Source organism: Thermobia domestica, chromosome 6 (genome assembly GCF_964235325.1).
Source record: "Thermobia domestica chromosome 6, izTheDome1.hap1.1, whole genome shotgun sequence".
In the NCBI taxonomy this organism is placed as follows: Eukaryota; Metazoa; Arthropoda; class Insecta; order Zygentoma; family Lepismatidae; genus Thermobia; species Thermobia domestica.
The window spans coordinates 99,160,237-99,187,463 of NC_137459.1; the positions used below are offsets into that span (position 1 = coordinate 99,160,237).

The 27,227-nt window shown below is 35.8% G+C and overlaps 1 protein-coding gene across 2 annotated transcripts in view; it reads right to left on the bottom strand.

Annotated features, from left to right (window-relative positions):
- Positions 1 to 27,024, bottom strand: part of LOC145688125 (putative RNA-binding protein 46) — an 85,480-nt gene extending 58,456 nt beyond the window's left edge. For both annotated transcript variants that reach the window (XM_081761897.1, XM_081761895.1), the window contains exon 1: positions 26,317 to 27,024. In XM_081761897.1, the coding sequence (XP_081618023.1) occupies positions 26,317 to 26,934 (618 nt within the window). In that variant the 5' untranslated portion in view covers positions 26,935 to 27,024. The remainder of the gene's footprint in view (positions 1 to 26,316) is intronic.
- Between the last annotated feature and the right edge of the window lie 203 nt (positions 27,025 to 27,227).

The following is a 27,227-nucleotide window of genomic DNA, read 5'->3' on the forward strand; positions in this document are numbered from 1 at the left end:
GTAACTTCCCATCTCCTTTCTATTTTTTCTTTTTCTTTTCTTTTTTTTGTATCCGATTCGGAAATAGCTAAGAATTTCTTTACCTTTAGTCTTTTTCTCATGAATTTAGAGGAATAGTCACTAGTAGACAACCATTAACGGCAATAGCCTAGGGGAGACAAAATATCGTAACCTTCAATGCTTGGGAGAAAATTGCTTTTAGAATGGAATTTATTTTTAATACTAGTTCGAATTTTATTTTATTGGCAACAATAAAATATACAACAGATTTTAGAAAGTGATTAGTTAGGGTACGGTACATATTCAAGATGCCTGTCAGGCATAATTAACTTATTGATATATTTTATATAGACTATAATTTGAAAATCTCTTTGTAAACTTTTACTAAATTTTCTCATATAGTTTTCTAAAAAAAAAAAAAAAAAAAAAAGATTGTGAATAAATTAATTATGTTATCACAGTATTAGAAGTAAATGTTGAATATATAGTAGAATTAGAAAATTAATCCAACTTTTGTCATCAAAATCATCAGCGATAAAACTGTCAGAAGTGCATTAGAGCCACGCAAAGCCTATTAATGAGTCAAATCTTGCCATCATTACAAATGGTTAGCCATATGTCATTGCCACTACGAGGTACAGCGGTGGACACTTCTAAATGGTACACCTTAGCCGTAAATCTCCATATGGCTGTACCATTTAGAAGTGTCTACCGCTGTACAAGAGTTGCCTGTTCTTGACTGAATTATATTACCTATTGATCTTGTCCTTGAATGAAGCGATTAGTTTTGTTCGTATGCAAAGTATAACTGTTTCTTGTAGGTCCATATAAGAATACAAGCATGTACTACCCGCTTCGCTGGGTTGAAATGAAAATTTAAATGCACAACTCCGTATCTCATGTGTTTAGTAGCCCGTGAAATATGCTGTTTTCGTTTTAAATGGCATCAATTTAACTAGTATCGGAAAGATCATTCATCATCTCGACGACTCCGAAAACCATGGATTCGAAACTAATATTGGTCATTTTCGATCATTTATATATATATTTCCCCCTCCCCCATGTTGCGGGCCATGGCATCGGAAATGTCACCGTTCATCTCAGCGACCCCAAGAAACGTGAATTCAGCACTAATATAGGTCATTTTCGATCATTTTTAAATATTTCTTCCTCCCCTCCCCCAAGTTGCAGGGTTGAATTTGAATTTAAACGGGAACGAAAGTATCACTGTTCATCTAAGCGACCCAGAAAACTACAAATTCGACACTGATAGTGGGCATTTTCGATAATTTATATATATATATATATATATATATCTTTCTCCCCCTCCCCCAAGTGGCGGGGCTGATTTTGGACTTAAACCAGATCGAAAATGTCACTGTTTATCTGAATGATCCCGAAAACTATGGGTTGGACAGTAATATTGGTCATTTTCGATTATTATTATATATAGCTCCCCCTCCCCCTCCTCCGTGCTGCGGCACACGGCATCAGAATTGTCACTATATGAGGAATTTACTGTGCAGGAAATGATGGAAAAATGAGTGGCAAATGAGCATGAGTGACGTAATCGTTAAGCAGTAGGAGGGAGGGATCATCGGGTGGAAGCGTGTAATGATATAATGCAAACAAAAGAGCTAATGGAGTGTTAAAATACCGGGTGGGTGTGGGATGTGGTGCATGGTGTCGAAAAGCAATGGATTTTGAGTTTGAAAACGGCGACGTATGTATGCCAGTCGAAGAGTTTCAAGGTGGTACTGCAAGGTAGGAAAAGAAATGCGCTGATAGAATTCCTGTGTTGGGCTAGGTAATTTGATGCGATAAGCTATGCGAAAGGCGTGGCGTTCAAGAATAAGAAGTCTGTTATAGAATTTTTCTGATGCGGCAATCCAAGCTGTGAAACCATATGTTAATGTAGGAGGGAGAAAGACTTTATAAGTGTTTAAGACTGTGGGTGATTGTAGACCCCATGTCGTTTCTGTGAAATATTTAAGCAAATTCAGACGATTATAGGCCTTAGTTTGGATTGCTTTAAGATGGTGCGTCCAGATAAGTTGTTTGTCGTATGTGATGCCTAAGTAGGTAACTGTTTTAGTAGCCCTCCAGGGAACGTCGTTCACATGGAGAGATAAGCAACGGGGATTTCGGCGGATTTGGTGGTTTTCTTTGGTGGGATAAAGAGGATGACCTGTGTTTTTGTATCATTGATTGTAAGTTTCCAAAGTTGACACCAAAGGCAGAAGTCAGTGATGTCTGTTTGTAAGACGTTATTGATGTGCTGGAGAGATGTTCCTAGAGCGAGAAATGCAGTGTCATCTGCATATGGGAACGAATGGACTTTATCTGGGAGGCGTGGCATGTCAGCAACAAACAGAATGTATAATAGCAGTGAAAGTGCAGAACCTTGTGGAACTCCTGACAGTAAGAAGATGGGGTGAAACAAATGTTTGTTGATGGCTACATATGTGAAACGTCCTGAGAGAAAGTTAAAGATGAACCGTATGTATGCAATAGGAAGCTGGAGTCTGATCAGTTTATAGATAAGCCCGAGGTGCCACACTTTATCGAAAGCTTTAAATGCCATCATCATGAAGTCTGTATCCAACAAGAAATATTTATTTTAAATAATATTGTTATGATAGATTTTGCCGCCCTGTGCAAATGCATGTGTTGCTCCTATGGCAGAGCTGGCCCTGCTCTAAACCACTTGAATTATTAGTTTTCGCGGATATTGAGTTTACTTTGAGTGAGAAGAACACTAGGCCTACTCATAAAATTTCGAAGTATTGTTTGTAAGCACTTTCCAAAGAGTTATGAGTAAATTTTTACATATTATATTTTAACGTCTAATTAACAAATAATGTCAATTCTAATTTTTGCTGCTTTATATCACCACAATAATGATTAAATATTTCTAAAATATTACAGGGTGAGCCAGTAAATGAATGAGTGGTAAGGGAACTTTACATAACTTGCAAGTAGTTGAGTTCTTTTTATAGCTTCAATTTACCTGTATATTCGTACCTGCAACTATTTCATTTCTTATTTTACTCGCATTTTCGTTAAATATTTTGGAGGAAGAAATTTAAGTACCTCCTCTTCTGCCTTTCGCTAAATTCTGCAATGCCCAATCGCGAAAATTACGACAGCATTGTTTGGTCAGTTTTCAAACAAATCACCTGTTCTTCCTTACGATTCGCCCCGTTAATCGGGAGACCTGCGTTCAAAATACTCAATTCTCATACCAACAAGCTTGTTATTTTAGTTTATCTGTTGTTCTTTATCAGTAAGCGCTAATTCAAACTTGAGTTTCGCAATATTTTCATGGTTGCAGTTTGGTCACACCAGTCATTTAATGATATAATTCTAAACTATCTGAAGTGTTTGTCTTTTGTCTTCGCAATTGATAAGAACTTGAACTTGTGGATGAGTCGCAGCGGACAGTTTTGGAGTACTTGGATCATTTACGGATTTTTTTTTTAATAATTCCATTTTCACAACTATTTGGGACAGATATTACTGAAGATTTATGGGAGAAAATGGATTTGAACAAAGTTCTATACACAACACAATACACTTTATAACAAGATAGTTCACGAAGTGAAAGTACCGCTACATTCAGACCATACCTATATTTGAAGTTATTGTAATTAATTTGTATATACAATTCCTGGAACGCTGTTTCATGTGAGAAGTGGACTTTATTTCACATCGATCCACCCGTAATTCTTATCTCAAAGCTAATCTTCATTACACACAGATAGTGACACCAACACGTCATGGACCGATAAGTCTGCGTCAGAGTATTGTAATGTGATTAATGAAGCAGATTTTCTGAAAAGTATAGGAAAATTTTCTGCACAGATCATGTTTAGTTTTGGTGTCATACGCATCGTTCGTTTTATTTCTATTATTTCTGTAATACATTTCTTCATTTTAACGTCAAAGAAGGACTATGACAAGCCAGATGACTTTTAAATTGGGTAATATGTGGTCAGTAGTTGCCTTCTTCAATGTTGTTTCAGGTGTTTTTAAAGAAAAAATCATTATTTTCTACATATGAATTCATGTAGCTCCCCAATTGCCTCATGATGTTGAGTTAGCACCGAAAGTTTTTTCGCTAAAGTTGAACACGAGATCACGCGTATCAAAGGTAAGCGCGTTAAAAATTTGGATATACATGATAAGAATATCTATATGATTGCAATTTTAATATAAATTATTAACTGTATTGTTTGCGGTAAGAGTGAAGACTAAAAAATCATTTGGGAAGTTAAAGGAACGTTTACAATGACAAATAGGACACGTACACAGCTAGGGATGCACGCGAGACGAGACGAGACGAGATATGGAAAAGTCACGTCTCGTCTCGCAGCCTCAAATGTTGGTCTCGTCTCGCGTCTCGTCTCGTCTCGCGTCTCGCATAAAATTTTGAGTCTCATCTCGCGTCTCGCGCGAGACTTTCTCGCATGGTCTCGCAGTCTCGCATATGTTCTGAGTCAACATTTTGCAATGTGTTATTCTATGGCTGTTAATGAATGATGATGTGATATTCTGTCCGAAGGCAGGTATTTGATCTAAAAGTTCCTTGGCAAGGTGAATCCATGGTGGTTTGCCACTGCTTTCCATGGGATGAATGTTCATAACATCCTAAGGAGACGGAACCTAGAGTTCAACATGGTATCCGAACTTGTGTCCCCTATGCTCCAAATTAAAAGAAAAGTTGTGCTTGAATTTGATTCCTGAACCATAAATTTTCGTCAAATTAATAGCATAGTTTACAGCAAAACCAGCATAAATTGTTGCTGGATCCAACATTGTTTTCCAGCTTATGGGGCGTTTACACTTAGTCGATTTGCGTTTGATTCAGTTGAATTGACGTCACTTTCAACTTAATCGACCGTGTAAACAGGACTTCAACTTAATCGCTTGTTGATCGAAGGCGACTAATCGACTGGCAACTGAATTAAAAGACGTTCTATTTTCTGTGGTTGAAATAATTGAACACATCCATCAATCTGATTCGGCCTAGTTGCTTCGATTTAGTGGCAAATGCAGCGAGTCGATTTAGTCGTGCGACTAAATCGACTAAGTGTAAACGCCCCATTAGATGTCTCCAGCAATATTTGGCTCTTCTAAAATATCGTCGCCACTATCAACATTTACACGTTTTGGTCGTTTCCTTGAAGGGTGATTTTCCATTATAAAAATGTTTTTATACCACCAAAAGCGCTTGTAGACAACAAAAGAACTCCTCACAACACAATACGACCCAATTCTTTCGGTTCGTTCGCGCTTGTAGCAATGTTGCATTATCGCATTTTATCAACTTTCACTTTCAACTTATATAGTGTTGCCAGATCTAGAAACTAAAATTACTGACAGATATATATGCCATCCCTACCATCTTGCACCAAACCTATAGGGCCATCCTACCAAACCAGTGTTTCAATTAAACTTCCGAACTAGAGGGGGATGTTTTTGATAAATATATAGAAAAAAAATACTTATTCCATGTAAAAATATCATGTTATTTCTGCGAGCCGGGCCGGGGATGAACTTTGACGAGAGGGGATTTCCCCGCCATCCCCCAACATTAATCGCTAGTAGTAATGTGAAAAAGACAGAAACAACAGAAATATCACATTTCGCAGCAATAGGGAGCCTTATTCGCTTTTCAGACCAAAAACAGAAGTTCATGTATTCGTGCGCGCCCGCGTGTATGTGTTTGTGTCGCAAAATAAAGTCCTAAATCGATGCTGTAATAAATTTCCAATTATAAAGCTTTTCTTTTTTAATGATGTTTAGAAACTAAAGAAGGCTTTAATTCTGAAAATCAACCTTGAATAATAATAAATCTCATAAAATATCTATGGCCCCAATCACTTTTTTGTTCCTGGAGGCATAACGCTCAACTTAGAAAACTCAATAAATGTAAAATCACTAAATATACAATTACATGTAATTTATAAATGTTGCGAGACTGTGAGATGTCTCGCGAGACTTAACCGAGTCTCGTCTCGCGTCTCTCATGAAATTTTCAGCCTCGTCTCGGAAATGAGAGACGAGACGAGACTTCTCGCGTCTCCCGTGCATCCCTATACACAGCAAAAAATGAGGTGTTGAAATAACACAAAATGACTACCACTTTAGCGTGTTACTTGTGTGTCAATTCAACACCAGACACATCGCCTTCAGAGCATATCAGAAATACCTTGTTACTGGCTGTATGTATTTGCAATGTTTTTTATTGTTTGGTATGAGCAAAGCTTTGCAAAACATATTTCGTATTTATGGCAAGTAACTAATAACATTCTATGTTTTGTGTAATCGGTCAAAATAATATTGTTGTAAACCTATGAATCCTCTGACTAACAGTTACACAGATAGCTGTGCTTCCGTCTGTTTTCTTTATCTGTTATTCTTGTGTCTTACCATATATGAACATAAGACGATAGAACTGTTGCCTATGTAACTCTTGTCAGACGATTCACAGGTTTACAACAATACTATTGTGACCGTAGAAAACATACAACATTATTCGTTACTTGGCATAAGTGCCAAAGATATTTCGCAAAGCTTTGCTCATATTAAGCGATAAATACCAATGCAAATTTTCTCAGGTAGTAACTAGTTATGCTCAGAAGGCGATGTCTTGGTGCTGAATTAACACGCTAAAGTGGTAGTCATTTTGTGTTGTTTGAACACCTCATTTTTTACAGTGTAGGAATTCCATCAGAGAGAACAGATGATTCAAGAGGGCTTGCTGCAGAATAGAGTAAGAGATCATTATATATATATATATATATATATATATATATATATATATATATATATATATATATATATATATATATGGGTCGTTTGCAAATAGATTGGCCTTTTGAAGTCTTTCAATAGTAAGTTAAAAAAATGTTTTTAAAAATGAGTTCTTTTCGAGAGACATCTTATTTATAAGTATATCAATCTGGTATTCGGTATTTTTTACATAATTCGTAATGATTTAATATATTTTGAGAGAAAAGATGAATAGACATGTCATTCTCCTGGGTGTCCCTATGTACAATTATTACTAATAACTCTTGTATATTTTCTTTTGATGTCAATTCTATTTCATAAATTTCACATACAATATTTGAAATATATGGCACTTTTTCATTTCAAAAAGAGAAAGCAAAAAAATATTTTTATAATAGTTTCTATAACATCAAACTCTGTCCTTAATATTTCTGTCATTCTCCTGGGTGATTTCTCGTCTCTTTCAAGATCACATTTGATTACATATACAAAATCGTAAGAGTTCATTTTTATACAGATAGTGCCTTCTATATCTGTGATATTGGCTACACTGTTCAACCTGCGTGTTGCGTCAGCCAATTTCTGAGTGATTGTACTGCGAAGTAGGTGTGCGATTCTTTGCAGCATTTCCAGTCATTCTTCTGGTAAGTCATTTTAGTTTGTTTTTTACAATATATAAATTAATTAGCTTTCTTGAGAGAGACAAAACAGATATGTTTTGAAATAAGTACATCATTTCATGTAACAGATAAATACAGTGTAAGATTTTAACGAAATGTTAGCGAAATGTCATTCTCCTGTCATAATTACGCAGTCATTCTCCTGGTATTTTCGTGCCAGGAGAATGACCGACTAGCCAGGAGAATGGCAACTGCTACGTGATCATGAGTCAGAGCACCCAGACGTTACTTATAAGGGATCTGAAGTGGACTTCCTTGTCACTTGCAGATGGCGAGAAAGAAGCAAAGTAATGAAGAGTGTCTTCGGAAAAAAAAGGGAAGCTGAACGTCGAAGATATGAGAGACTGAAGCAAAAAGCTGCGGAGTGTCCTTCCTTCGCTGCAGATTTGAAAGAAAATAAAGAATGAAATACCAAAGAAGAAGGAAGAAAGGACAGGTTAAGCTCATCAAAGAAATGTCAGAAAGGGAAAAGCGAATGAAGAGAAAACAGTGGCGTCAAAACACAGCAAGAATGAAACAAAGGCGGAGAGTAGCAATTAATACGACTATTTCTTGTGATATTATCCCACCAGACAGTGCTTCGGAACGCAAGGATGTTCCACATTCCCCAGAAATTGTGGCAGAAATTATAAAGACAACAGAACAGGAGAAAAAGAAGGTGAGAAGAGAAAAAATCGCGAGTTGAGAGTAAAAGATGAAGTGATTAAATGTTTGAAGAGAAAGTTGGGTAAATACAAGAAACGGCTGCAAAGATTGAAAACGAAATCTTCTAGGGAAATTAGCTCAAACAAAGAATCATTTTTAACTCCAAGAAAGAAAGTAGGAAAGCTCATAGCTTCAAGAAATAAGAGTAAAATAAGAAAAGGACTTCTCTTTGGTGAAGTTATTAATCAACAGTTAACACAATCAGTTGAGGCAATGAAGGGTGGCGGGTTCGGAGAGAAAAAAACGAATGTTACACTTAATAACCAGAGGAAAAATATTAAAAAAGTATTGAATGTTGTCCGCAACTAGATTTCTGAAGAGAGGGCGCGTAAAAATGTTAGAGGCAGAAAATACCAGAGTGCGCAAGACAGCTACTCTGAAGCTTCAACAGGGTATCATCTCGTTTTACGAGCAAGACAATGGCAGTAGAATATTCCCAGGAAAAAAGCAATATGTCAGTTCTAAGTGTGGAAAGCATCAACGAAAAGTATTGGAAGATAACATGACCACCTTATATACAAAGTATTTGAGAGATAACCCGAAAAGGAAATATATCAGCTATAGCACGTTTACCCGGTACCGGCCAAAATGGGTGACGAAAATGACTATCGGTGAAAGAGAGATGTGCAAATGTGTGAAGCATTCAAATATGGAAATGTTAATCAATACTCTCTATGCATATGGCTGTTTAGATGTGTCAAAACCAGACTCGGTGTTAGAAATAATTTGCTGTGACTCGCAAGAGGAACAATGTTTATTAAGAGAATGTGAAAGATGCAACAAGAAAACAATCATTTTCAAGGAATTTGATGATCATGAAGCCGAATATTCAAAGTGGATTACAAAAACTGAAAATTATACAGATAACAATGGATCGGTCAAATCGGTGAAAAAATTTGTTAAAGAAAAAATAAATACGACAGTTTGAAAAATAGCAAATGAGTTAATAGAAATAGTAGATGAATTTTCGAAGCATATGGCTCGAGTAAGACACCAACAAAATAGTTTGAGATTGCAAAAAGAGACCATAACTCAAAGAGAAGCAATAACTCACATGGAGTTTAGTGAGAATTATGCATGTAAATATTCAGAAGAAATACAGTCATTTAACTTTGGAGGATCAAGACAACAAGTGGCAATGCATACGGTGGTCGTTTATACCCGCGATAAAAGTGAGTCTAACATTAATATACGAAGTTTTTGTACTCTGTCCAGTAGCCTTCTACATGGAGTACCTGCGATTTGGGCCCATCTTCAACCAGTGATGAAAAAACTGCCTCCCACTATAGATATAATCCATTTCTGGAGTGACAGCCCTGTTACTCAATATAGAAATAACTTGATGTTTAGTGTTTTGTGCAGTAATTTTTTTGAAATGTACCCAAACATATCTAAAGCCACGTGGAACTATCATGAAGCTGGCCATGGTAAAGGGGCACCAGATGGCATTGGAGGCACGTGCAAACGAGTGGCAGACAACATGGTAGCACAGGGTAAGGATATTGTGAACTCAGCAGCTTTAGTCAAGTGTTTAAAAGAGAGCATGCAAAGTGTAATCATTGAAGAGATATCATCGGATGATATTAAACAAATGCAGCGCAAATTATCCAGGAGAAAGGTAACAAAAATTTAAAGGAACCATGTCTGTACACCAAGTGGTCACTGAAAAGGACACAGGTAACAGACGATTGCTCGGAATGAGAATGCTGTCTTGTTTTGATTGTACAGGCTATTGTTATCACTATGAATTAGGCCAGTCCTCTAATTCTCAAATTCCAACCAAAGAGAAACTCAGAGTTGAAGACATTTATAGTAGTGATGATGATGCATCTTGTGCAAATGTTACTACTTCGGGACGCATTAAAGAGAGAAAATTTATTCGCGTTAATATAAAGGGTAGGAAAAGGTCATTTCAGTACATTGCACTGTGTAGAAGTGATGTGAAGCATGGTGAAGTGAATATTGAGTATCTTATTCAATGTGATAAAGATACGAAACTATGGAAGAGGAACCTCAATGGTATTACTTACAGTTGTAATGTTCATGAAGTTACTGAAGTTCTTCCACAACCAGAAATTATTGTAAAAGGACAGCGTGAGTTCTATAAATTTTAAGTATAGAATAGTAAAAAAGTACTCTGTGTAAGTTCTTTTAAATTTAATAATACATTTGCTTCTATAGTATTGTAAAAGCTAATGATCGGTCTCTTACATTTATTATTGAATACGGACAAAAGTCATACTCTTTTAGATAAGATCTTGTTTTATAGAAGTTATGTGAAAAATATAACAATTGCATTAAATTTATACTTTCCAACAAACAAAGCTTGTATGATAAAACGGTATGTTTATTTTCAGACTTCTTGTCTTATAGCCGTCGAGTTCCAGATTAGAATTTGTGTCATAGGCTCTATTCTTTAAGATAGCATGTTGCTGTTCCTAGTTTCGCACATAGAAATGCGAATTTAAATTAGACTGAACGACTGTGATGTTGCTGTTATATATCATTTTCTAAAACATACAATATATTAGATACGTTTGTATGCAGCTTGTAATTAAAACTAAGTATTATGTCATACATATCGCTTTATTATTTTATGTTCTCCCTATTCTTTATATAATAATATAATTTTAAACTTTTTTCACGCTCTGACTCCTTAGTTTTTAACTATAGTTAAAGATTATCCTTGTATTAACGCTTAAGGTTATGTGAATCTCTGGCTGCCAGTTATAAGCATAAAATTTAAAAAAAATATGTCATTCTCCTGGCTTCGCTGTCATTCTCCTGATGCATGGATTTCCCTTTTTTCTGTAAAAATGGTGAAAATCTTAATAAATGAGTTGGCCTCGACCATGAACGGTTTAAATTTTTAGTGCGTATGATGAGTGCTAATTATGAGAATGATATTTTAATTATTTAAGTTTCGCCGTTTTTAGTCTCCAAAAAGCCAATTTATTTGCAAATGACCCATATATATATATATATATATATATATACAGGGTGGTAGGTAACTCCACCGACAAACTTTGGGAGGTGATTCCTTATATGAAATGAAAGAAAAAAGTTCTGATAAACGTAGGTCGAAAAACGTGTCCTTTCAGAGTTATGAACCTCCAAAAATTCGAAAAATCATGTTACAGGACCTATCCCAAGCGGTTCAAGGAATTACACAGGAACTAGTATGCGATCTATCTAAATATCCATGTTTTAACATCCTCCGTTATCGGCGAAACGAACGCGCCATTAGTACTTAAAGGAGTGTCCCTATACCTCAACTTCCTTTTTACAGTTCGTTTTGCCGACAACGGACCACGGTAGAACATGGATATTTAGATAGAGCGGATACTAGTTCCTTTGTAATTCCTTAAACCGCTTGGGACCGGTCCTGTAGTTTCTAAGGCAGAGCATTTTGAAACGTGAATTTTCGAATTTTCGGCGGCTCATAATTCTGAAAGGAGACGTTTTTCGTCCCATGTTTATTAGAACTTTTTTCTTTCATTTCATGTAAGGAATCACCTTCCAAAGTTTGTCGGTAGAGTTACCTACCACCCTGTATATATATATATATATATATATATATATATATACATGAATCTTTTTTATTTTTGTAAAACGATTGAGGAACGAGACGTAAAATGAGAGGTGTTTTCCCTTCAATCACATTAGGACCCCTCCACAGAATCAAATTGAAAATACACTGTCAAATTCTACTGCTTTTTGGCCTTTTATGTAGATATACAATGTAAGGTTGTACCAATCTATACTCAAACACATTTTAGAAAGGTTAGATATGATCTCAGGCAATACGAGTCAATATAGTTATTGTTGTTAAACTTATTGATTTAATTAATTTCTTGTTTACTACTGTGAGAACATATACTATAAAAATAACTGTTTAATTATATATGTATATAGGCTGTTTCAAAAGTACACAAACATTTGGAAGCGATTCCTGACACCAGGAATTAAAAAAAAAAAGTTCCTATGAACGTATGGTTGAAAAGTGCTTAATTTCAGAGCTAGTACCGTACAGAAGTGTGGCAAAGCTACATTGCAACAGCGTAAAGGAAATCTTTGAATTTTACGTCCTACGGTTATGCCGTAGGTTCATAATGAGAAATGAATGAAATGGTGGAATGAAGAAAGTGGGAGGAAACGGGAGAACCCGAGAAAACCCACGCACATGGGGTTTGTCCACCACAAAGTTCACTTAGCGGGGGCTGGGATCGAACCCGGGACCCCAAGCACAAGAGGTGAACGCTCTACCACTGAGCCACCGCGGCCCCCAGCGTAAAGGAAGCCACAATATATAATCTAAAAACGCGTATTTCAGCAACGTACAGTGGTGCGCAACGTACGGTGCATAATTCCCAGACAGGCTCTCAGCAGAATTCTCAAATATGCTCTGACATAAAAGTGGCTTGAAAGTAGACAGACAGCAAGCCTTGACAGCAGTGAATACGGAATGTGTCAGTGCGAAGTGGGATGTGTTGGAAACACCAGCTCCACACTTGTCGTGTTCGGAATAACGTTTGCTGCAATGTATGGTTCCACAATATAATTTTACGTTTATTTTTCTTTTTATACGTATAATGATGAAGTAATACATCGCACCGCGTTATTCCCAAAACGAGAATCCGTGGAACCGCCACCCCCTAAAATTTCTGACTTCACGCCGACACTTTCCATTTCCATTGCTGTCAAAGCTTACCTTTTGCCTATTTTGGTTATCTTTATATCATAGATAACCGAGAGTTATGTTGAAAGTATATCTGAGAGTTATGCACTGTAGGGAATGAATTAAGCATATTTTTCTATACAGTGAAACCTCCCTCAACGGACACCTCTCAATAACGGACACCTCTATAATAAGGACACATTTTTTGTCCCGGCAAAAATATATGTTCCCCTATGAACAAAACCTTCCCTTTTACGGACATTCTCAGATACGGACGCGGACAGTCCTTCCCTCCCAGATATTTCAATAACCTCTTCATAACGGACAGGAATTATTGTCGTTCTGCGACATATTATTCCTCACAAGCGTGTGTAGCCTATCATGAGTATAGACATGGCGAACCATCAAACAGAACAGCTTCAAGCTGAACTTGAAATTCTTCTCTTTTTCTGTCCGCAATAAACTGAGAAATTGTAATAAATGAGAAACGCTTACGGGGTGATTACATGTACTTAAGAAAATTAACATAGACGCATTATCTTTTGCAGTACCTGTATACGAATATATTAACACATCTCCTTGCAATAATATTATTTAACAGAAATGAATTTCTCATTCATCTCTCCCAGTAATTCAAATACGTACTAAATAGAGTATTTTAGTATTAAATTTTACGTACTTACTTTCGTACACTATGTGTTTTGTTGGTTATTAGAACACACAATTACCGTTGTGAGAAATTAAATTTCTGTAGCCTCTCTGCAACGGACACCTCTCAATAACAGACAAAAATTCATGTCCCATTAGTGTCCGTTATTCAGAGGTTTGACTGTATTACACATTGCTGAAACATGCATTTTTGAATGGCGTATGTGTGACTTCTTTAACACTGATATGGACCGCAACTTCAAGGTTTCTCATATTCCAAATAACACATGTTTAAACGTAGTTTCTCCACGCTTTTAAACGACCCTCGCTCTAGCTCTGAAACTAAGTAGGCCTATAATAACTTTTTTCTCATCTTAGTGTCAGGAATCGTTTCCCAATGTTGTCGGTGTTGTTTTAAAACACTCTATATATATAGGAGGAAGGAGTCATTATCTTATTTTAAATTATTGCACCTTCAAACCTCTGCATCCTGTTGAACCTATTTTATCCCCCCTCTCAATTTCAGCAGGGTAATTCGCACAATATGTAATAGGACTTAGCTTGAAGAACTTTGTAACTTCTTAACTAATTTGATAAAAACAAATGACAATATGTACGAAGCAAATATCAAGAGAGCTAAACTGTTTGACATACTCTGCAATTATAAAAGTTTGCCAACCCAACATAAAATTATATATACACGGTGTATATATATATATATATATATTTCAAATGGCACTACATTAAATTGTTACCTATTTGAAATCTATTGTTAAATGAAAACTACAATACCAGAATACAAACTAATGTCTTTACAGTATTGTAAATGTCAAAATTTTACATCATTAGTAACACAACATTAGTAACAGCAATGAGACAGGTGGGACAATCATCATCCAAACTATCTGAACTTCAAATAATATGATCGTAAAATCATATATTTTAAATGAACAGGAAAAAAGTTACAATATATTGAAAATTTGACTTTATTCAAAAGGTTTTATTTCCATAAACGGTTTAGGCAAGTATCACATCCAATCACGCAAATGGTTTACAATGTACTTGAAGATCATAACGTCTTTTGCAACATATTGATATCTAAAAGGGAACCAAAGAATCTGAACAAAACCCACGGACATGAAATTGTCCCTCGTAAGTCCTCAAGAACCTGTAATCGAATCAGTAATTCCGTACAGACGGTGTTGCCCACGAGATGAAAAGAGACGAGAAATAAATATTCTCTTTGCTGAATACCATCACCCTCTATTCGTTTTGTCACTGTAGTTACTACCGATAGCACCGAAAACATTCTTGACGGTGAGCAGGTAGCAGCAGTAATCATACGAAAGGAGCACCGAATGGAAGGTCAATCTGGAACAATTGGTTATTCAGTGTTCAGGGAATCATGGTGGTACTGATTTCGCTAGTGCTTGCTGTCCTGCCAATTAGTGCTGCCCCCATAATCATTCTTTCCAGGAACAGATCAGTATGTCTCGGAGGCATTGAGGAGGATATGTGGACTGTGGAAACTCTCTGCTTCCTATCGTATACACCATTGATGGATCACTGACATGACATAACACGAGAGCGGTAATTGGACGGAAGAAACATCCAATCTCTCGCTGACTTACTATAGGCCACCATCGAATGCAATTAATTGCACAATAGATGTTTGTTGGGAATATCCTGGGGTTAACGACACACAATGTGATCCACACTTAACTACACTTGTTTTGTCCGAAAACCATAACGCTAGCAGCATGTCCCCTACAGACTACGATCAGCCTGTCGTTTACAGTAACCAGTGTGATAGGACCACCAAACTAAAATCATCATTATCTCTACAGATACACATTCTGTGGAATGACTTCGTTTGACTTCTGCGATGTATTGTACGCCGACTGATCTAAAATGCTTTTCTACCAAGTATCTTAGTTTAACATTGCACGCAGAAAAAAAAATCCATTTCGAATGTGAAAGAAGTTATATAGGCAAAGAAGTAAAAAAAAAAAAAAAAGTACCGTTTTGATTTGAAAGGGGATATAGCGCAAAGTTGCATTTAGCATCCTTCGAATAAAGAAGGTTAAAGTGTTTTAGACAAAGGGAAGTATGTTAGTATTCGTTGATTTAGAAAAGGCTTTAAACTACTTGAATTAGGTAATCTGAAAATTTGGGATGAAATGAAAGATTAGTTTTGCAAGAAACTTACATATGAACCAGTCGCTAAACGTTGGAATACAAGAAATTATATCTGGTAGTGAAGTTGGAAGAGATATATAACAAAAATTTTGATTTTCAATAACATTATTATTATCTAAAAGAGTAGCAAAAATATTTTGGGTTAGAGTACATGTTAATTTGATAGGAAATAAAGGAACTAATATATTTACTTTTCAGATGATATAGTTATCGTTGCGGAATCTGAATGAAAAAATAAAATATCAGAAAAGATACAGAAGTGCTATAAAAATTACTTTAGATGAAAACAAATAAAAAAAAATGAAAGCAATGGTGGTTGGGATGGTTGAGGCTGTGACAATTAGGGAAGTCTGATCAATGAAAGTAGTAATCAGGTTTCAATAACTCGGTAGTATTATTAACGAAGATATGTAACGTAAAGGATAAAGAGAAAGCAATGATGGAAATAGTGAAATATCTTTAAGATGATTGTGGTGATAATAAGAAATGTGCAATGTGATTCACTGTATGAAGAGTTACAAAATAAACTCAGATGTAGAGTGTTGCGCCGTACGGAGCAGAAACACATCCATCACGAAAAGACGTATGTTGAGGAGAACAAAACTTAGCTTACTGGAACGATAATTGAATGGCGGGCATTAAGAATAACAGGGATATAAATATATAATGAAAAAATAAGTAAAAACTTATTAGGACGTTGTTGGAGAACAAATTATACTCTGAGTGATGTGGTAGAAGGTATGACGGAAGGAAAACAAGAAAGGTAAAGAAATATGGAATTAATGGATAATGTTATTGGTATAATTCCTACAACAAGACGAAGTTCCCTAAGGATTATAGTATATTGAAACGTCTAAACATGAAGTGGCCAATCAGTGACGGCAAAATATATTATGATTAATTGTACTTGTAGAGGTAAAAAAAAAAAAATGCTAGCTCTTAATTCAAGTACTTTTCCACTACTTCAAAACTTGATGTAAATTTAGTTGGGGTCTAGAAGCTATTTTAGATTGGGATTGGGGTCTAGAAGCTTGGGATTCTATATTTTAGTCGTACCCTTCAACTTTTACATGAGAGAGACGTCCATGCAATAAACCAACAAAAATACTAGTCTTCCAGATTATTGTTTATTAATTGAGTGATATGTGTTCAACCTTCGATTTACCTTACCTTTGTTATTGACTATTTATTAGTGCAAGAATTTATTATTTTTTGAATCAAGTTACACTTCAGTTTCAAAATGAAATGAAATCTTTAAGTTTTACGTCCCACGGTTATGCCGGTTAGGCTAAAGGAGACGGTGATTATGAGAAATGAATGAAATGGTGGAATGAAGAAAGTGGGAGGAAACGGGAGAACCCCGAGAAAACCCACGAGCACGGTATTTATCCACCACAAAGTCCACACGGAGAACTCCCTCGTGGCTAAGCGGTTAGCGTGCGCGCCTTTAGCGTGGGAGACCCGGATTTGATCCCCGGCGGGAGCTCATGTTGTTCGGATTCCACGTTAATCAGTAGGTCCACGTCTCATATAGATTCGCCGCTGAAAGGGACGCCAAACTAAAATCAACTCAACTCAAAGTCCACACGGCGCGAGCTGGGATCGAACCAGGGATCCCAAGCACCGTAGGTGAACGCTCTACCAATGAGCCATCGCGCCCTCTCTTCAGTTTCAGTTTCAGAATCAAGCTACTCTGCAATAGTACTTAAATCCATTTCTTCCACTGAGAATTAAGGACATTACACCCAAGTCACTACGTGCTTAGCTACATAGAGTCCTGTTGATATAAGCCCACGTGTATAGGCGCCGACTTGAAGAAAATATTGGGGCGGGGGGCAAACGATGAATAAATATTTTATCATCTTCAGTCGTTTTCTATCAACTGCCTTCCCTCCAGATCTCGGTCCGCTGCATCCGCTCTGCTGCTAAGTCAAATTTGTCTAAAGACATTAAAACAAATACAAGTTCAAATTCTGGGAACTTCACTGCACCACATTGATTTTTACTTATCATATTAGTGTTGCCATAGTGTTGGTTGAAGCTTCAGTGCTCTATTAAACACAGTTTTGAAAACGGCGCTTGCTATCGAATAAGAAGGCTGTTCGTAATATTGAATTAAAGGCACCGCGAAATTTACGACAGAAATTCTTGCTCCTCTTTGTTAGTTCTTCCTCAACTGGATTTAATTGGGGGGGGGAAGACACCACCTTTAAATATTAGGAGGCAAATGTGTCCTGGCCCCTCGAGGTCGGCGCCTATACCCACGTGTAAAGGGACAGGATAAATAAAGGTTCAGATACAGACAAATTTTAACTGCACTTTCACCAGTATTTTCAAGAGGATGCCATTAAATGTAACGAAAAAGTTGTGCGTCGGATGGATCGACAAGAAAATTTATCCGTGAAAATAGAGATGACCCAGGGGAACCATTGCCTCCAACTAGTGTCAGTAGAACCACAGACCTACTTCTGAGGCTGATGCGATATGCCATCTCTGATCTCGGGACATTGCTGAACGAAAGACTAACTGCCAGAAACTGTGACTACCAGGAGACAATTGGAAGTAAATAGAGCAGACACAGTGGCTATAGATGTTTGCTCTAGCGATGCACAAGCACGTATCAATTTTATCTGTTAGTATAGGGACACTTTCCCAAATCTCATAGTTGCTGCAAGATACGGGTATGTTAAGAAGATAGTGATTCATAAAATTAACAAAAATAGCCATATTATTAGTTCTCATGATTTTGGTTAACATGTTTTCAGGTTGATTCTCAGTGAGAACATAGGTTTTTGATATTGCGTGCACGTTGTAAGGCCACTGATAAATCACATGACTTAAGAGATAGGGAATTCGTTTCTATAAAGACTGGAATAATGACACTACGATTCTATGCGTTAGCCACGTTTCATCCAATTGATCATTGGTCTGTCATCTAGCCAGACGTAGCTCTTCGCGAGCAGAAGTCAGAGAAATTAACTTAGTAATATGAAGAAAAAAATATTAACTCACGCTTTCTCTATTGATGATTGTGAAGGATGACCTGCTAACTTTTCAGTCCCAGGGCCTTTGCTTGTATTAAGGAGATCTTGTTTTTGTAGATTTAAAACATCATATTCGAACGCTTTATTCGTTGTTGTTTACAATGTCGTCTTCCAAATTGATAGACTATAATTAAGCTATTATTAATTATCCATAAATTTAATGAGTGCAAACCACAACGGTGTAAATGCATAAATTTTGTTTCCTACGAAAATATACAGTGTTTAAAGTCGGCTGAACCCATAAGTTTTTTTTTTTTTTTTTTTTTTTTATGTGATTACAGACAACTCTATCTCTGGCAAATAACTTTATTCTGTTTAAATCGCTTTGCCACATGAAATTTCTTCTGTGTAGTTGTCACTTATCAACTTATTTTAAATTTGATCAAAATGTTGCTTATACCGTTATGATTTTCGATCACTAAGTTCGTAGGCTATAAGTTAGTTGAAAGGAAATAGAAAAAAATAAAATAAAACCTTTGAGTTTTACGTCCCACGCTTATGCGGGCTAGACTAAAGGAGACGGTGATGATAAGAAATGATTGCAATAGTGAAAACGGAAGAAAATGGGAGGAAACGAGAGAACCCCGAGGAAACCCACGCACACGGTGTTTGTCCACCAAAAAGTTCACTCTGCGTGAGCTGGGACCGAACGAGGGACCCCTTCCACTGAACCACTGTGGCCCCTGAAAGCAAATAAAGTTATACGTTAACTACAGTTTACTCTTACCATTTAAAAAGATAATGACTGTAGGTAATTATACAAAATTGTTCAATCTGGCTTCTGTGTCTTTTTTAGATTAAATTGAAAACATGAAACTGAGTTTACACATTTATAATTATTTCCTGGATTATAACGAAGAAACAATGTTTGAAACAGTCTTTCGCCTAAGTTGCTTGCGTTTCCCACAAACACAATAATGGATAAAATTTGATATCCAGAAACAGCTTGTTCTCATGTGTGTTTTTTTTTTCTTAGAGAGGGACGAAGTGTGTTGCCATAAATTATGATTTCTTTAATGATGATGTATATTTAAAACATCGACCCGTTGGCAAGAAACCATGCAAAAGAAATCATTAATGGAAGTATTTAACTTCAGATTATTTTGCTTTTTTATATTTATGGTTAATGATTCTCTTAAGTATCAGTGGCTGCGCTACATGTGGGCGAAGAGGAGTGACCGCCATCCCAATATTTTTCTCACCCCATCTTCGTCCCCTATTTTTTCTATGTACAACCGGTAAATAATAATAATAATAATAATAATAATAATAATAATAATAATAATAATAATAATAATAATAATAATAATAATAATAATAATAAAAAAAAATAATATGTACAACCTATAATAATAATATTCAAAGAAAAATAAGTGAGGTTGCCTCGCCTACCCGAAGCTTTTCTTGCCTTCTCTCTTGCCCCCTTCTATTACGAGCCTAGCGCCGCTACTGTTAGATATCTACTGAACAAGCAAAACAGAATACACAATTTACTATATATAAATACACAGTAAAAATGGTTGTGTTAATTCAACTCAATTTTAACACAGGGCAGTGGTTCCAGCATGACTACCACTATACGGTGTTAATTCAACATAGACCCCGCGGTGTTGGAATTTAACACAGGGGGTTTGTTACCTCTTTAACACACAACCGGTGTTAAGCGGTGTTATATTCGGATCTGTGTTAGTATTTTCGGTGTTGATTCGACACCGTGCCAGGGTCGGTAGTGTGGAGAAAAGTGTTGAGTGTTACTTGTGACTGTGTTGTACCAACACGAAGAAAGTAACACAGTGTGTAGTGTGTTAATTATTTTGTGTTAATATTACACCATGTCATGTATCAATATAGCACAGTCCCTGTGTTGCTTCAACATCATTTTCTTATTATTTCAACACACAATCTGTATCATAATACAAGGTCAATGCCGTATAAGTAACACCGTTTTGGTGTTAATTCAACACTCCCTGCCTTAAAATTCAAGGTGAGACCACCAGATTAAGACCGTTCTTTGTGTTAGTTCGACTCCAGTTCTATCAACACCGAATATTCTACACTTGTGTTAATTTAACACACAGGCTGTGTGTCATTTCAATTACCAGCATTTGACACACAACTCCAAATGGAGAGTGAGTTGTTCTAACCACTTGTTTGTGTTATATTTTAACATAATCGTGTTAACACATAAGCATGTCGTTGAAATAACACAAAGATTTTTTACAATGTATACAGTGGTTCTTCTAAAAAAATGTTTATTTACATCCATAAGTACAATGTGTCAATTTCTAGGTTTGCAAAGAAGACTACTTGAAAGAAATACATTCAAGTTAAAAGAAAGTTGAATTTCCGCCTTTATTTTGAAAGTCCTCTACTGAAACTAATAGATGAGATTTGTTTTCGTACATGGGCAATTGAAGTCTTTGAGACACAGTCACACAAATGGATAAGAAATATGTTATACACCTTTCTATCATGCAAAAGAACCTACACATAAGAGAAAATTGTTTTTGAAAAGTAGTAGATTTGAGTTCATTTTTAACACTACTTTATATACAATATAACTCTACTAGGAATTTTGTCTCTAAACGAGGTTACTTAATATATTTCAATACAATGATATTTCAAAATCTTTCTATGCCACAAGTAATTTTACATTATAAACAGAAGAGCTGAACCTTTGGAGAATATTATACACACAATCTCCGAGTTAAATATATTTGACATTGTAAATTCATACTTACGTAAGAAATTTTCGACATAATTTTCGACATAAGTAAGATTTATGAATAGTACTTATGTCTGAAGTAAGAAGCAGTAATACATTTCTAAATTTCTTTTGAAAGCCATCTAGCGAATGAGGCATTAATGAATTAGGTAATTTACTGTTGTACTGCACTTAAATGAGAGACATATCAACAAAGGGAGAAAACGTTAATTACGATTTTTTTTCAAAGACCGATATGCAAGAAAGCTAGACATATCATTCTAGAATTTTAATCTTCAAATTTGACTTGAGTTACGAGTATAGAACAATAATTGCAAAGAAAATAGTAGGTAAAATTTGCTCTTCTGAGTGACTCGTCTTCATTGAATTTTACCACGACAGAAGCTTTAGGTTAAACAAATTTTATTATGACGCTTACTAGTTATTGCATGTAAATTTAATACGAGATGATAGGAATGATAGGAGAACAATAGAAAGAAATGCAGAGGCCTGATTAAGCGCTTGTAGGGACATGGGTTTAGAAGTAAATGCAGAGAAAACTAAATACATGGAAATTCGTGGGGATCATAATACAGTACTGCAAATTATGGATACGTTAAAATATCAAATATTACTTTTGATATTATTTGATATAAAAAAGTGGATACTTTCAAATATCTACACTGTAAAAAATCGTTGTGTTATTTCAACGACATGCCTATGTGCTAACACGATTGTGTTAAAATATAACACAAACAGGTGGTTAGAACAACTCACTCTCCATTTGGAATTGTGTGTCAAATGCCAGTAGTCGAAATGACACACGGCCTGTGTGTTAAGTTAACACAAGTGTAGAATCTTAGGTGTTGTTTTCAGCGTGATTGCTAAATATGTTGAACAACTAATTATAAGAGGCTTATGTACTGAAGCTACACACAAACACAGTAGAAAGAAATATTTAAACAAATCTAGGTATTCAAAAAATTTCAACCTGCAAACCTCGCGATGTGTTTTCAATTGTTTTACATAATGTTTCTGAAGAAATATGCCAACCGCGAGAAGCAACACCGTATTACTGTGTCACTTTTATATCGTACTAGAGCTCATCAGTCAACAGTGGGGACTGTGTTTCAAAAATGGCAGAAAACCAGTAGAATAAGGATATAGGTAAGAGTTTCCTATCATTCTTGAACGAGTTGTTAGTGAAGGTAGTGTTTCGAGCCATCAAGAAATACTTCACAATAAGTGTTGGGGAAGACAACAAAAAGGTGTATGAAGATTTTCTAAATGAAATGTTCTGTAGTTTACTATTCTTATTTTAAAATTGGAATCTTCGGTAATCGTAAGCATGCACACCACCTGGTTTTCCAACACACAAAAATGGTTACATCAACACCATACACGGAGTTATTTCAACACCAAAATAGGTGTCGTAGTAACACAGAACTGGAGTCGAACTAACACAAAGAACGGTCTTAATCTGGTGGTCTGACCTTGAATTTTAAGGCAGGGAGTGTTGAATTAATACCAAAAGAGTGTTACTTATACGGCATTGACCTTGAATTATGACACAGATTGTGTGTTGAAATAATAAAAAAAATGATGTTGAAATAACACAAGGACTGTGTTATAGTGATACTTGAGATGGTGTAATATTAATACAAAATAATTAACACGCTACACACTGTGTTACTTTCTTTGTGTTGGTACAACACTGCCACAAGTAACACTCAACACTTTTTCCCACACTACTGACCCTGACATGGCGTTGAATCAACACCGAAAATACTAACAGATCCGAATATAACACCGCTTAACACCGGTTGTGTGTTAAAGAGGTAACACACCCCCTGTGTTTAATTCCAACACCGCGGGGTCTATGTTGAATTAACACCGTATAGTAGTAGTCACGCTGGAACCACTGCCCTGTGTTAAATTTGAGTTGAATTAACAACCATTTTTTACTGTGTAGGATCAATATTAAGAGACTAAAACCATATTCACGAAGAAATTAAATGTCGACTAAAATCAGGGAATTCGTGTTATTATTCAGTTCAAAATCTCTTGTCGTCGCAAATTCTGTCGACGAATTTAAAGCTTAAAATGGATAAATCGATAATCATGCCTCTTGTTCTGTATGGTTACGAAACATGGTCGTTTACTCTCAGGGAAGAAAGTACACTGAAAGTATTTGAGAACAAGATCCTGAGACGAATATTCGGACCCAAGAGAAACAGGAATGGAGAATGGCGGAAACTCCATAATGAGGAACTACATAATTTATATGGTTTACCAAACATTGTTAAGGTCATCAAATCTAGGAGTCTCAGATGGGCAGGTCATGTAGCCATGATGGAAGAAAGTAGGAACGCTTCCAAAGTCTTAACTGGAAAGTCAATCGGAAAACGACCATTAGGAAGACCGAGGCGGAGATGGGAAGACAATATTAAGATTGATCTCACACTGGATCCAGTTGGGTAAGGATAGAAGTCAATGAAGAGCTTTTGTGAACGCGGCATTGAAGCTCTGGGTTCCATAGGCCAAAGAGTTAGTTAGAGTTAGTTAGTGCTAGGCCCTATTTAAGGGGCGTTCAATCTTCTTCGAAAGTAACTAAAGAAATATCTAAAATAATAGAAGTTTGAAAAGCCTACATATAATCTATTTATTTATTTATTTATTTATTTTCATATGTGCTCGATATACCGTCCTATTGATGAGAAAATTGGCTAAATTGTCACAGCCTCCACGTCATGGGAGGAAAGGTAAGGAAAAGTGACAAGTTTACTATTGCTAATTCACTTTTGGTTTGAACAACAAAACACATAAAGATGTCAAAATATAATTTATGAGACATTTTTATGAGAGTCTAGTATTAATGTCGCAAACTACACTCACAATGGCATATCACTACAATTAATACGAATAAATCAAAGTTGACGCGAAATAAATTTATTCATGCGGGATATGGAATTCTCACCTACTTCGTTGGTCCCGCAAATGGACGTGACGATTCTGAGTGTTTGTTGTTCTTTGTATCCCTACTGTACGTTTGAAAGAGGCGAGTGGTAAAATAATTTTAGACACAGCTGCTTGACAAGAGTTGCCATAGTTCTTATATGTACAGAATTGCCTTTTGCCCTATATTAGCTTATTAGTATCGGCAGTTCGAAGTTTTAAGCCTTACCAAAACAACAACAACAACAAAAAATGCTGGTTTCATGGAAGAACTGTAACATTACAATTCTTGATTATATTATCTTAATTGATATCCATCTATAACCCGCATTCTGAAATCGATACTATAGGAAAAGCGAAGCATCATACCCCACACTACTTTAGCGGTTTCTTAGCCCTTCCCGCTCATCTAGTGTCAAATTAAAACAAAACAAAAGTGGCTAGTGCCTGTACCTTTGGTGTACGTGGTCTACGGTTCGGTTCCCAATGGGAGAGCCTTAAAATTCAACAAAATAATCATCTTTCGCGCTTTCTAGCATCCATGTTTATATATATATATATATATATATATATATATATATATATATATATATATATATATATATATATATATATATAGTGTATGGTGTATAAGATATGAAACATTTCTGATACTGAGTAACAGAAAAACTGTAATATCATGCATGATATCACTCTAGCGTTTTTAGAGTATACAGTATAACTATAATATATGGTAAGTTTAATACTTTTTTGTCAAAATAAGTTATGTATGTATGTTTAGAAATCTGACATCTGCTTTCTTATTACTTTTATTTATTTTTTATTTATTTTTTGACAACAGTAGAGAAATACAGCGTGTCAACCCTACATATGACACTATATGAAACTTCATCACATACGAACAGCCCCTCCCAAATAATAATCATGGGTGTGACAAAGTGACTGTTTTTTTTAAAAAATTGAAAATCACGTCTTTCAGTGACACACTCAATTGCACGTACCTACACGTTAAAATTATTTATTATTTATTTATTTATGAAACTGACGAATTGTCTTTAATGGTAAAGTAAGAAGTGTTGTATTTAAACTTTGTTCTGTCTATTTTATCTTTCACCCTAAAGCAATTGTACTAACAATCAAAATAACCTGACAAGTTATTGTGAAGAGATTTTACGGAACATTAAAACTGATTCTTTAAAATGTGTATCAATTTAATTCGTAAATTCTCGTTGAGTATATATATCAGGAAATATATCTAAACACTTCGTAAATCAACAACCCATGATGTGGCAAATTGAATATTTCCCCCCCTGCTGTTTTTGTTAGTTTTCCCTCTTTGAGTTGTTTATGGTCCTGGATTAGTATCTAGATTATGGATGCAAAATTAGAATAAATATATATATTTCTTGTACACGATTAAAATATCTATTTGCACTTATTGCATGTATTACCTACTCTTCCCCTGATAGTGAACTACTACTACGCGAGACATATGTTATTTCATATTTGTTTATCGTTTCATTTAGTATACATATTCTTCGTTATAAATATTAAAATTGGCAAATGTATATAAGCAGTATACCTACTATAGAAGAAAACAAAACATATAATCTATTTTCTTATAGTGCTAAAATACTTCATAAATATTAACACTCAAATGATTAATGAATATCCAATATGGCGCGCAGAAGTTTCTTACGTGTCCTTACAGAATGCGTATTATGTTACATTGCATTTATTAGTTGGTACTGGCAATTACAATGCTTGCGTAAAATAAATTGGTGGGGGTTTAATGCACTTAAGTTAACTATAATGTGATTTTTTTTTACTTACATTCTTCCAACTCTTAATCTTTAATAAGGTCTCGCCCAAACACTGATTGTATGTATTAAAATTTTCACTCACCTTAGACATAACATCTTCATCCACTTCGGGTTCAGGTTCAGCCCAGTCAACAGCTATTTCATGGCCCCAAAGTTGAATTCTACCTGGAAGCAATTTCCTTCGAGCCATTGCTGCAGCGCGATGACTTTCATATTCCACAAATGCAAATCCGCGATTCTTCGTTTTATCCTGAATACTGCTGTACAAGATGACATCGACCACACCCTCCGTGATTTTGGACATTTCTTGCTTGATATCGTCCTTCGTTTTTGTTTTGGGCAACCCTCCAACAAAAAGACGACAATTGTCAACACTTCTCACCACACCTAAATATTTTCCTTTTCGAATTTCGTAATTATTCAACTCGCGAACAGCCTTTGTGGCTTCTTTCGGATTAGAATACATTATAAAAGCATAACCCCGATTTGAACCATTAAAATCCATCATTAGCCTCATTTCGTAGATTGTGCCCACCTTTTCAAACACAGGAATCAGTTCGGTTTCGTAACAGTCCCTTGGAATTTTACCAATGAAAATCTCACTCCCCTTCACAGGTGGCGGTCCCTCCCAATCGGGTGGGGGGCCACCATATTTACGCTGTCCGTTTTCTTGTACTAATTTGTACTTGGTGGGCTCCATTAAATCTGCACAAAACCTTGTTACTTCAACAATAACTTTCACAAAAATGGCTTGCGTTCGTTTGCAAGATCCATCGTTTCCCGGAGGTGATAGAAAAAGAAAGATAAGATAAAGGACCTTTGATTCATCAAACTACGGTCTGTATTGGCGTGCACACATACACACACACACACGTTTGTAACTACTCAGGGGAACAATTAGTCGTTTGGACAAATGTCATTCAGGAAAAATACGGCATGTAATTGCATAATTGTATTTCCGTAACTGTATTTCCATGTAATTGCAACAAGGAC